At 41.9% G+C, this 12,845-nt stretch overlaps 1 protein-coding gene across 1 annotated transcript; it reads left to right on the top strand.

The window, feature by feature from the left end:
- Window positions 1-4,051: 4,051 nt before the first annotated feature.
- PENK (proenkephalin) lies at window positions 4,052-12,355 on the top strand. The gene is made up of 4 exons (XM_028736896.2): window positions 4,052-4,225; window positions 4,336-4,452; window positions 5,513-5,653; window positions 11,401-12,355. The coding sequence occupies exons 3-4, from the start codon at window positions 5,516-5,518 to the stop codon at window positions 12,061-12,063; spliced, it is 801 nt and encodes a 266-aa protein (XP_028592729.2). The 5' UTR covers window positions 4,052-4,225; window positions 4,336-4,452; window positions 5,513-5,515; the 3' UTR covers window positions 12,064-12,355.
- Window positions 12,356-12,845: the final 490 nt, after the last annotated feature.

Raw genomic sequence — 12,845 nt, forward strand, 5'->3', positions numbered from 1 at the left:
GGTGATGTCAATGTTTCCTATAACTTGACACCATTAATGATTTAGTTTTGTTCTTTTTACTTCCACCCCCCTCCCCTTGCAGGTTGTTCAGAGGGAATTTAAAGCAAGTGTCACTGGCAAGGTGGGCTACACCTGCTGATCTTCCCTCTTCCACCCAACTATCAAAGCTGCAGGGGCCCTGTTCTCTTTTGCATCTGGTCACCCTCCTTCCTAGTGCATGGCATTGCTCTCTTTTTCTGCTAAAATGTCTAGCCACAATGCTCCAGTAACCATTTTCTTTTGGCTGCGCGTGTGTTTGTTTGTTTCAGTACTGCTGCCTGTATCCTTGACATTCACTTTTCCCCCTCCTCGGCTGTGGAGCAGGCTCAGCAGCCATCTGTTCCTCATAGTATTTGCCTGGATTCTAATAAAGACACATCAAAGCCATCAGAGGCAGTGACTATGGTCCTTTGGGTGGGCAGTGGCAGCTTTTCAGACATAGCCTGAACATAATGTATACAGAGGACTTGAAAAGTTAAGAGATTTATTGTGGCATAAACTTTCTTGCAACTGAAGCCCACTTCATCGGAGGTGTGAAATGTGATCTCGAGTTGGTCCATATATGAATATGGATGGTGGGTGGGATGAAAACAGTGAGGCCAAAAGGCCACGATACTTCAAGTCTCTGGTTTGTCTATGCAAAGCTCAGAAATATACGAGATAATGACCATTCACAATAAAAGTCATTACAGTGGTGTTATAACAATATTGGAGCCCATTTTCAGCTGACCTAACATATCTGTCCTGCCACTTTTAACAGATTTGTTGACATTGAGTCATTTCAGAAGTCAAGGACAAGGCATTTCAGTGCAGGAGAGGGGACAAAGACCAAAAAGTGCTGTCAAATACATTCCAAAGTAAATTGCAAGAATTTGGTGTGTTTCTGTTTAGTTATTCATTTGTTTGATTGTTCATTACACTTATTTCCTGCCTTTCCTCCAGGGGACTCAAGGCAGCATACATGGTTGGTTCTCTTCTGCACTCCCTCATTTCATCCTCACAAGAACCCTGTGAGATAGGTAAGATGAGAGAAAGTGACTTTCTCAAGGTCACCAGGTGAGCTCCATGGCTGCATTGAGGATGTGAACCTGAGACTTTTAGGACCAAGACTGACACTCCAACAATTATACCTCATTGTCTCTCTTTTCTAAAAACCATTTCCTTATCTTTTAAAAGACTTCATAAGAACTATAATGATGTTATCAAACACAGGCTTTATTTTAAGCAAATGGATTTCTACTTTCAGCATCTATGCCATGTGTGAAGATCCATTTAATTGTTTGTAACACTCAGGTTATAGAAACACTGAGCTGGCTGGGATATTAGACAACCCATGGTGAATAATAAGCACCTGTGGTCTAAAACACAAGAGAGAGGGCATGCTGTCTTCCCTAAGCACCTCTTCTGCTTGTTGGGGATTGAATTGCTACAAACATTGAAAAGAATCTTTTCATGGGATTATCCTGCTTCGGCCTGAGCACTGAGTTTATTTGCTTCCCACTAATAACTGATCTGAAAATTGTTTCAGGATCTTTTAACAACATACCTTTTTAGGTGTACACCTAAAAATGTAAAGTGCAAATCTGTTTCATATAAAGAGTAACACCTTTGCTTTGTTTTGTTACTCTGTAATGTGTGAAACATCTTTCAGTCCATGGATCAGCTCACATCTCATAGCTCTCAAACACTTTATATTTATGATGGTGGTTGGTTGGTTGGTTGGTTGGTTGGTTGGCTTGCTTGCTTGCTTGCTTGCTTGCTTGCTTGCTTGCTTGCTTGCTTGCTTTTCAGGTCGTCTTTTGAAGGGCCTCTGCAAGTGCTCTGGGAGTTGTTCAGATTCCTCGGAGTCTGTTGAAATAACAAGAAAACCTGTCTTCTAACAGTGAAAGGCCAGGTGTGTTAGAAGTTTATTAAAATCAGTTACTTCTTACCTGCAAATGTTTTCACCTTGGTTGGTCTTCCTCAGTCCTATTCTCTCACCTTGTAGCATACAAAAATCCACATAAAATTTGTTAACCCAGACAGAAAGAATTTTGGAAGATGCTGGGCCACATGAAAATCTGATATATTCTATGCCCTACATACACACACACACACACACACACACACACACACACACACACACACTTCGCTGTTAATTAACTCACCAAATTGTTCAAAGCCAGTCAACTATCTTCCTGATGCTCCCTTGTTTGGAAATCCCTCCCCACCCATCAAACAATTTTGTCTCAATTTTGTAGCAGAAAACTTTTGTGTCTTTTCCTAAGGCTGTGTACAAACCATACCTTTTACAGCACATTTAAAGCATGCACACTCCTCCCATAGAATCCTGGGTACTCTAGTTTGCCCCTCACAGAGCTATTCCCAGCACCCTTAACAAACTGCAGTTTCGTGTTTCTTGGAGGTGCAATAAATGTATGGATGGGGCTCACATAGGGAACTGGGCATCCTCCTCACCCATACACACACCTAGTGCAGGCATATTGAGCATCATGCTATGCATACTTTCACAAAGAAGACTGTCTGCATGTCTTTGTTTACCTGAGAATATACACACACCTCTGGCATAAAATGGGTGCCTGGCATAAGCATTTATGCTAGGACTGAAGGGGATGCAAAGCTGTGTCATACTACAGGGAAGCAAACTAGATGGTTTTAGTGTCCATGCACCATTCAAGAAGCAGCTGTGAAATTGGGATGGTCCCCACCATGGCTGTTTTGACACCAGAGTGCTAAATCAGAAGCAGGGTGGGATAGTTCTCAAGTATTTGCCTGCGACAGACAGCCTTTGGGACAAGTGCCTCTGCTGTAGTTTGGACTATCTCGGATCCACACAGGGGTTGTTCTGGTCCTCAAGTACATTGTGAGTGGCAGGTATGTTCAAAAGCTCTGAATTTGGGAGGCAAAGCCCAAATCACTCTCCGAGGGAAAGAGGGGTGGATATGTATGGGGAGGGCATGCCACATAGGTAGCAGCAGCTGGGAATCAATGCTGAAAGCCTGAGGCCACCTAGCCCTCTTCTCCCACGGCACGGGTGGCAAGATGCAGGGTGGAGTCACTCACAGAACCTTGAGGACGGGTGGTGGAACAGGAAATATATATCAGATACAAGTTTTTTAGTGGGGTCTTTTTCAGAGTGGCACCTCAGCTATGTAATGGTCTCCCCATACAGACTCACCTTGCACCCCAAATCCTTCTGTATCACCCAGGATTTAAAATTGTGTTTTAAATTCAGGCTGTATATTGTTTTATGCTTTTATGTCAATTGTTTTATGTTGTCTCTGTGGGTGGTTTTTTGGTGGATTGTGCTCCTGTCTTTTACTGTTCCTTGTTGGTTTCAGTCCCTGCGTGTTGTATTTTTAATATTGCTTCCTCTGTAAGCTTCGTTTTGCTTCTAAGCTTAACCCAGGGAATATTTATTCATAGCTATCGATGAGCAGCTGTATAACTAGGACATAACTGATGAACTAATTGACGGGCAGCTATATAACTTTAATGAACATATAAATATGGCTTGGCAAACTGTTGAGCACCAGAGTGACGTTCCCAATGGCATCCCTTCACTATGATCTGAGGAACTGATTCACGTCCAACATCCTCCCTCGACGGTGGACGACTCAGGGTCAGAGCCTTCGAAAGCGGGAAGAGATCTATCCTGCCCACATCCACTCCTCACAGCTAGAGGGGATAAAAATATGACCTCAGCACGTGAGGAGGGTGCACCCGTCCCAAGTGGCAGACTGGAAGTACTCGTGTTGTGTCCCTTCCCCGCGCCATCCATTTTTACGGGGGGAAAGCTACCTCGGGGTGAAATGGATCCCTGAGTGGGGTGGGGAGATGGGGGGACGGCCGGTGAGTAGTGCATCTGCCCACCCACGCCGGGGAACAAGAGAGTCGTGCGTAGTCTGTTGGCCTCGGGCAGCGTGCGAGAGCCCCCTTCCTCCCCCACCCCAGAGTGCCAGGAGCTCCTACTGGATGTCGTCGGTGCTGCGTCACATGGAGGCTGGAAGCGATTGGGGAAGGCTCGGCGTTTCTCTTTTTTGACTAATTATAAAGTCGCTCGCTCCTCTTCCTCGGGTGCTGACTTTGCTGGAGAGCTCCCGAGCCCACGGAACAGACCAGCCTCGGGAAAGGGAAAGGAGGCAGGCAAGGAGCGGCTCGTCCTGGAAGTTCGCTTCTCGACCATGTAAGATCTGCTGGAGCCGGCCAGCCTCGAGGGAGCTGTCCGCAGCGCGGCGTTAAACTCTCGTCCATGCCTTGACTCGCTTGCTTTGTTTTCTCTCTTTCTCCCCGCAGCTCCTCGACAGCCGCACCTGCGCTCTTCTTTTAAAAGAAGAAGGAAAAACCACCGAGCGAGATACTCTAAACTTCAACGGAGCAGCTGCTCACTTCAGAAGAACGGCTCGAGAAGAGGTAAGGGGACGGAGGGAGATGGGCGTCGAGGGACGGGAGGGGATTCCTCCTCAGCCTCTTTCCAGCAGCCCAATGGTCACTCTCGTTTCTACTTAGTGCAGAGGTTCGAAGGTCTCAGGTTTCCACCCCCGGTGTCTCCAGGTAGGGCTGGAAAGGGCTCCTGCCTGAAATCCTGGCTAGCTTCTGCCAGCCAGGTTGGCAACACTGAGCTGGATGGAACAGTATGAGGCAGCTTCCTGTGTAAATCCATGGGAATGGGTTGCATGTTTTTGCTGGTGCTGCAAGCTTTGCCATGAACGTGGATCAAACTCTGTTCTGTCACCAGTGATGTTCTCCCTTTCCTTATGGGACTAACACCACCGTCTTCTTGCCTTCTCTTGACCTGGTGGCCAAGACCAATGCTAGTCAACATCTGTTCTTCCAAACTCCTAGACAAGGTGTCTCAATTTAGATACCTATTTAATAAACCCACTTTACTTGTGCTCTTGTGATATAGCCATCAGTGTGATTAAAGAGTAGCAGAGAGGATCAACATTTCCCCTCCCGCCCAAGGTAGGTCAAATGTCATTCTAAACAGCATTAGGAACCATGTATACAGAACCAATGAGTGGTAATTATTCCAGGTTAATTAATTTTTGGAGGAAGGCAGAAATGAAGGGATTCAACTCATAGTTCTTTTGAATGCTTCTTTGTTCCTTGGTAACTTTCAGGACCCTACATGTTCAAATGAAGCAGCACAATTATAAATCAGGAATGTGGTCTCTGGACTAAGGAATGAGAGATAGGCACTCTAACTTTCTGATGTGCAACATTAACACATTAGATTTAAAAGAGCTTGGATAGATTTTAATGCTTTGGTCTTCAGTGTTCTTTCTTGGAAGCATCTGCTTGATTATGAGCAAATTTGTTCAAATCCATGGTTGTAGAGGGTGTCATTGGTGTATGATGGTTAGTGCTCTTTCACCAAACTTCCTTGTGCATATCAATTTGGAACGCAATGTATGTGCCTTGAACAGGGAAGCAAGTGATTAAGTTCAATTATTTTTTTTTCTTTTTGCAGACCATGACATTTCTTCTGAGATGTTATTTCTTGCTCTTCGCTCTTAGCACATGCCTCATCCTTACAGTTCAGGCAGAATGCAGCAAAGACTGTGCATCTTGCACCCACCGATTGGCATATCATGCAGACATCAACCCCCTGGTAAGCAGAATTTAGGCTTGTTTCTAAAGAACCCAATTAATTTATTAGCCATTTAAGAAGCCTATTATTACTCACATTCCATCTCTATCTATCGCAAGGTGGTGTACAATAATGTACAATATATAATAACAACAACTTTAAAATATTTTAAAACAACACAAAAAACAGAATATGAATTTTGAAAAACCAATATAAAATTGAAATGATTAATTACCATGAAAAGCTCTGCTAGTGCAATCAGATTACAAAACTCAAAATTGTGTGTATCTCTAACACAAATTAGCCACCCCCTAATGCACTTTAGCCATTCTTGAAGGGCTGTTAAATAATACTGCAATGTCGTTTTTTACATATGTTTGTGTGTAATGTGTTGCTTCCAATATGTATAAATGAACCTGAGTACAGCATCAGAGAGAATGAGTTATTCTGGATTAACAATGCACAATACAAGCATGTAATTGTATATGCCCTCAGAGACATATACCTTTCCTCAAAGGAGCTTAAATATGCGCTTCTTCATCCACTAGCAGAAGATTGCCTGAAACCTGATCTTAGTGTAACTGAAGATCATATTGAATACTTAATATTTAGAGTTAAATTATCTATGCTTCTTTGATAAATTAATAATAAATAATCACAAAACCTGTCATATTGGTTTATGCTACACTTCTGTACTTCACTACCAGCTAGTTCAGCTAGTTCAGCACCTTGGAGAACTCCCACATTTCTCACTGTTCAAATACTAGATCTAGCTTGGTTATGTAATCATGGAACTGATGAGCATAGAAAATGAGGCAGAAGGAATAGGATTATTTTTGCTTACGTAAAGTGTGTAAATTGGGCGTTTGCATCCCTAAAATTATATATGGAATCTATTGTTTTTAAGACCAGCATGAACACTGAAGACTTCAATTCCATTGTTCATTATTGTCTCCCTGTACAATACTTATCCCAGAGTTATGGTGGTGGCATAATTAATACCATTCTTGGGTTTTGTAGCCTCTTCCTGGAGCGGGTTATTTTGATCTGCTGTAAGTCTTTAGGCACCATCAATGAACTAATTTGCCAGGGTGCATATAAACATGATTAAGGAAAGTAAAGCAGGCACAGTTCAAAAATGGGTGGTTTCCTTTTTGAGCCCATTTCAACTTTGCCTTTGATTTTGCTGGAGAATGTATGCCTTCTCTATCAAATATTGCTTGCCTGAATATCCGAAGGTTTATGTGTTGTCTGCTTGAGATCCTCAGTGGTACAGATGTTTGGCGTAATCAGTCTGCATGGGTTCATGTGAACTATTATTGGCATTTGGCTTTTCCAACTCTAATGCTCAGATCCATAATAATGCACAACTAGTTCCATTTGCTCATGAGGCATTTGAATTTTGGTGGCTCAAACTGCAATCCATGCCAAATGGCAAGCCAGTTTTGAAATGTATTATTTAATTAGGTATTAAATGTACACACCACCTTTTCTCCAAGGAGCCTAAGGTGGCATGCATGGCTTTTTCATCCCATCTCAATTTTACGCCACAACAGCCCTGGGGGTTGGGTTGGGTTAGGTTAGGTTAAGATAGGTTAGGTAGTACAGGGTCATTGAGTGAATTGCATGACTGACTGAAAATGTGAACCTGGTTTCCAAGCCTTGTGACAGCCCAAAATGAGATGAGCTACAAAGGGAGCTTTTGATGTGGCGTGTTTCACAGGTTCTGGTCTTCAAAAGTAATATTTTTAGAAGTCCCATGGGGTGCACAAAAGTCCTTCAACTCCCCTAAGTGAACTCTTGATTTCTAGCCAAATCTGCTAGATGGGAACCTGCGGGAGAGCCACAGAGGGAAACATGCTTCTGCCTCTGCACTCAGTCTTGCTGGCATTTGCAAGCCTGGGGCAAAAGAATAGCAGACATTTGTTTATAATACCCATATTCCACACCTGTCCAAAATTTCCTTCACCATCTTTTTGCTGAGGGTGCTAGAGACAGTGGAGATGCAGAACTGTTTTTGAATGTGGAAATTAGGCATCACCAGGGAGCTGACCTTTAACAACCCCATGGGGAAAAAATATGAAGTACCATGTTGCTTCATCTCCATGTACATCAAAGCGAATGGAGGTAGTTCAAATTTTCAGTCAGACATGCAATTCAAGAGGTTCAAGAGGGTTCCTGTAATTTTGTTAGGCTTTTATTGTTGTGCTTTATTATTTTCTTCATAACTGCATATATTGCAGGATTGTAACAAGGGTCCAGAAACATAGGAACTTGCAACTAAAAGCGTTATTTAAGTTCAGGACTCTTGTTATTTTGACTATATAAAGTTGAAATCCTGTACCCCGGGAATAAGTCCCATTGCATACAGTGCGATTTACTTCTGACTGAGTAAATATGCATACTAGAACATTAAAGATCCATGTAAAAAAGGTATGGTCACATCAGATCACTTGTTTTAGTACTCACTGGCAACTCTTAACAATGTTTCAGAGCACATTATCTATAAACTGGTGGGCTGTACTGCAAATTAAATACACCATGTTCTAAATTTGTTTCCATTTTAAGCTGTTAACAGATGACATATTTTGACAAAATGTTTGAGCTGGCATTAAATGAAGTACTTTGTACATGAATAGAATTGGTTTTAACATTTCTTTCTGCTATAGTGTTTGATACCATCACCCTTATTATATAATCCACTATAAATCACCTTCATTAAGACTAGACTAAGGAAATAGAAATGTTAATACGGAATGATATATTACTTGTGTTTGATTTTCACGTTGAAATTAATGGGATGTGCTTGAATTTGGGAGGAAGTCAAGTGGCTATTTATTTTAGTTCTGTGTGTATTTGAACCTATGTTGTTTATAACCATTGTATAACTGTTCTGTCTTGCCTGAAAGAAAAAAAAGAGGGAGGGGACCCAAGGAAGTTAGACAGCATAAGTTAAAAAGGTACCTAGAATTACTACATATAAATATGTTGCACAGTGGTACCTCGGGTTACATACGCTTCAGGTAACATACACTTCAGGTTACAGACTCCGCTAACCCAGAAATAGTGCTTCAGGTTAAGAACTTTGCTTCAGGATGAGAACAGAAATCGTGCTCCGGCGGTGCAGCAGCAGCAGGAGGCCCCATTAGCTAAAGTGGTGCTTCAGGTTAAGAACAGTTTCAGGTTAAGAACGGACCTCCGGAACGAATTAAGTACCCAAGGTACCACTGTAACTCTTTGAAAAGGAATGGATTTTGAAGTGGCTATCTGTTTTCCAGATTGTTCATTTATACATGCAAATGACAGCTCTGTTGGGAACAATAGTAGATGAAGATTGTGTTGATAATGATTAACATTTGTATACCATCCTTCATCCATAGATCTCAAGACAGATCATCACATAAAAATTCCAGATAAAAAACACAAAATACATAATCAAAACCAAAACAAACCAATAACCTACCCACCCCATCCTCCCACCCACTGAAAGAGATGTTTACAGTCACTGTTAGGACACCTACTTTATTCCAGATATTCCTATTCAAGCATGAACAGCTTCTATTTTGCAGATGGGGGGTGGGCAGCGGCTGAGTATTAGCTACCCCTGTATCAGAACTGAGCCACAGGCAGCCCTTACACAGTGCCTGCTATAATTTTTTTGGAAGGGTGTAAAACCTCAGTCTGGGGTCCTCCTTTCCTCTAGATTCCATTTTCAATCCAACCAACAATTTTAATCAGAACCCTCTGATATATTCATTACTAGCACACACTATTCGAATTGTAATACTATAGACAATACATTGGATAATTTACACCACAAGCATATATTGACTAACATTTCAAAAACATTTTGCAAACCACTGCTGTCACTTCTCAAGCAATGAGCTAGGTGTTCCAACCATCATGTTAGATATACTAAATGGAAATTCTGAAATTTGCTATCAGTATTAGACATTTTTTGTTGTTGTTTCGCTTTAATATGGATGTGCTGGCATGATTTTTAAGAATACTTTTTGGTGCATTGGGCTATTTATTTTTGTGCTACAGTGATTTTATTTCTTTCTATGATGTATCCCTGTTGGAAAGCCTTCTGTGAGGAAGTTATACTAAACGGTGTAGTCTAAATATGCAAAATAAAACAAAAAAAAAAATCCTTCCTTTGAATGAATAATGTAGGGTTCTCTTGAAAAGATGCATGCTTCCAATATGGTTGTATTAACTGGCTGATATAGCAACCCTGTGATCCCCATCCTATGTGAGTACACAGCCAGAATCGTATAGGGAGTGCCATGCATGCCAGCACAATGATGCGTGTATTTACAGCAACTTAAATTTCAGCAAATAAAGTGGTGTACAGCCGCTGTGTGGAAGTGCTGCTTCGAAAGCCAATCCCTTCACATCAGTGCCTTGTGCCAGCCACATGCTCAGCAGCCCCCACCCCCAAGGTCATGTGTTACCTGCTTTGTTGTTGGCAGATGTTGGCTGAGACCCTACCTGCCCGCGGACTGTCTCGCCAGAGTGGTGCATGCTCTAGTTATCTCCTGCTTGGACTACTGCAATGCGCTCTATGTGGGGCTACCTTTGAAGGTGATCCGGAAACTGCAATTAATCCAGAATGTGGCGGCTAGACTGGTGACTGGGAGCGGCCTCCGGGACCATATAACACAGGTCCTGAGAGATCTGTATTGGCTCCCAGTATGTTTCCGAGCACAATTCAAAGTGTTGATGCTGACCTTTAAAGCCCTAAATGGCCTCAGTCCTGTATACCTGAAGGAGCATCTCCACCCCCATCATTCACTGAGATCCAGTGCCGAGGGCCTTCTGGTGGTTCCCTCATTGCAAAAAGTGAGGTTACAGGGAACCAGACAGAGGGCCTTCTCGGTAGTAGCATCTGCCCTGTGGAACGCCCTCCCATCAGATGTCAAGGAAATAAGCAACTATCCTATTTTTAAAAGACATCTGAAGGCAGCCCTGTTTAGGGAAGTTTTTAATATTTAATGCTGTATTGTTTTTAATATTCGATTGGGAGCCACCCAGAGTGGCTGGAGAAACTCAGCCAGATGGGCAGGGTATAAAAAAAGTATTATTTTTAATTCTGTTAAATATTTTTAAAAAGATGCTCCTGGTTCTAATGTGACTTCTTAATCTAAAGAAATTCAGAGTTGGCCACACAATAAAAGCCATGGCACCCACCCCACCTCATGCTGCTATGGTGGACAAATGTTTCACCTCTGCACTGAACATGCAAGTACACATTTGACCCTACATTAAGATGCAGATAGCCAGTCTCAGTGTGTGCAGCCCACAGACAGCTGTAGTTCCATCAACAAATGTAAGAAAAGGGTTAAGGACTTAGACTGCATGTAGCCCACTCACATTTGCTATCTGCTCTCATTAGGTTTGCCGGGCTTCCCTTCTTGTAACAACATGACATATTGCCACGCAATCTCTGGCTCTGTGCCGTGTAATACATTTCATCTTTAATAAAGAAATGCATGTTGGGGGAAATGTGATGATGCATCTCTTCTTGTCAATGTGAATCCCACCACAAATCTCAAAGCAATGCTAAGCCAACCCAGGTTAATGGTTCCCAGTGAGCTAAGTATTTCAGAGAAAGATAAAAATAGATAGCTGTGACATTCCCCCCCGTCGCCCAATTATAAAGAACTTGGTTTTATATTCTAACATATGGATTTCTAGTACTGCTGCTTTTGACAAGGCAAAAAGAGGTCACAAATATGTTCTTACTTTGTAAAACTATTTTTCAGGCATGTACACTAGAATGTGAAGGAAAGTTGCCCTCTGCCAAGGCCTGGGAAACCTGCAAAGACCTTCTGCAACTGAGTAAACTGGATCTTTCCCAGGAAGGCATTGGTGCCCTAGGGGAGAACCCAAAAGAACAGGATGAGAGTCATTTGCTAGCCAAAAAATATGGTGGCTTCATGAAAAGATATGGGGGCTTCATGAAGAAGATGGATGAGCTCTACCATATAGAACCAGAGGAGGAACCTAATGGAGGAGAAATCCTTGCTAAAAGGTATGGAGGCTTTATGAAGAAGGATGCTGAAGATGATGCCTTGGCTAATTCTTCTGATCTGCTGAAGGAGCTTCTTGGAACAGGGGAAAATGCTGAAACTGGGCATTATCGGGATCTGAATGATGGTGAAATCATCAAGAGGTACGGTGGCTTCATGAGGAGCATCAAGCGCAGTCCTGAATCGGAAGATGACGCCAAAGAGCTGCAAAAGAGATATGGTGGCTTCATGAGAAGAGTGGGGAGGCCAGAGTGGTGGCTGGACTACCAGAAACGATATGGTGGATTTCTTAAGCGTTTTGCCGATTCTCTCCTTCCTTCAGATGAAGATGGAGAAAGTTATTCCAAAGAGGTTCCAGAGATGGAAAAAAGATATGGTGGATTTATGAGATTTTAATTACCTTCCATTTGTCCTTTTTGTCCCAAATCAAAGACTGCCTCATTGATCATAATTTATTGTCATGTGTTGCTTGTACTGTACAGTTTTTTACTGTCCTAGTTTATAATGCAACCTGCTGTTTGTTATTTCAAGTTCTGTGCTCTTTTAAGTCAACAAATAACTTCTGTAACGACTTCTAATTTGTCTGTTGTACTTTTCATGCTAAAACTATTTTAATTACCACATCCATTTCTTTAAAACAGCGCAATTGCTTAGTTGTATATACAATAAATTGTTCATCCTAACTGCATACTATATCCTGAAGTATTTTTTCCCCAGCAATCACTACAATTCATTTCTTTCTGCACATGTGAAATTGAATTTATTTCCCTCTTCTTTTTCTTTCATTATAATTTTTCAAATTTATTTTAGGAAACTTGAAGTGAATAGTCACTACAACAGGCATAGGCAACCTTTGGCCCTCCAGATGTTTTGGACTACAATTCCCATCATCCCTGACCACTGGTCCTGTTAGCTAGGGATCATAGGAGTTGTAGGCCAAAACATCTGGTGGGCTGAAGGTTGCCTATGCCTGCACTACAACCATCTATGCCACACATACACATTAAAGCTCTAGAGGATGGTCAGTATATAATAATTTGTACACCTTGTTTGCAAACTGAATTAACAGTACACATCCCCATTTTAAGAAAGAAATTATAGTCTCAGAATTTCTGAGGACTTGCTATTTCTCAAATTTAACAACTTTTAACAGAATTCCAAACCTGTATAAATCAAAA

Source organism: Podarcis muralis, chromosome 8 (assembly GCF_964188315.1).
Source record: "Podarcis muralis chromosome 8, rPodMur119.hap1.1, whole genome shotgun sequence".
NCBI lineage: Eukaryota > Metazoa > Chordata > Lepidosauria > Squamata > Lacertidae > Podarcis > Podarcis muralis.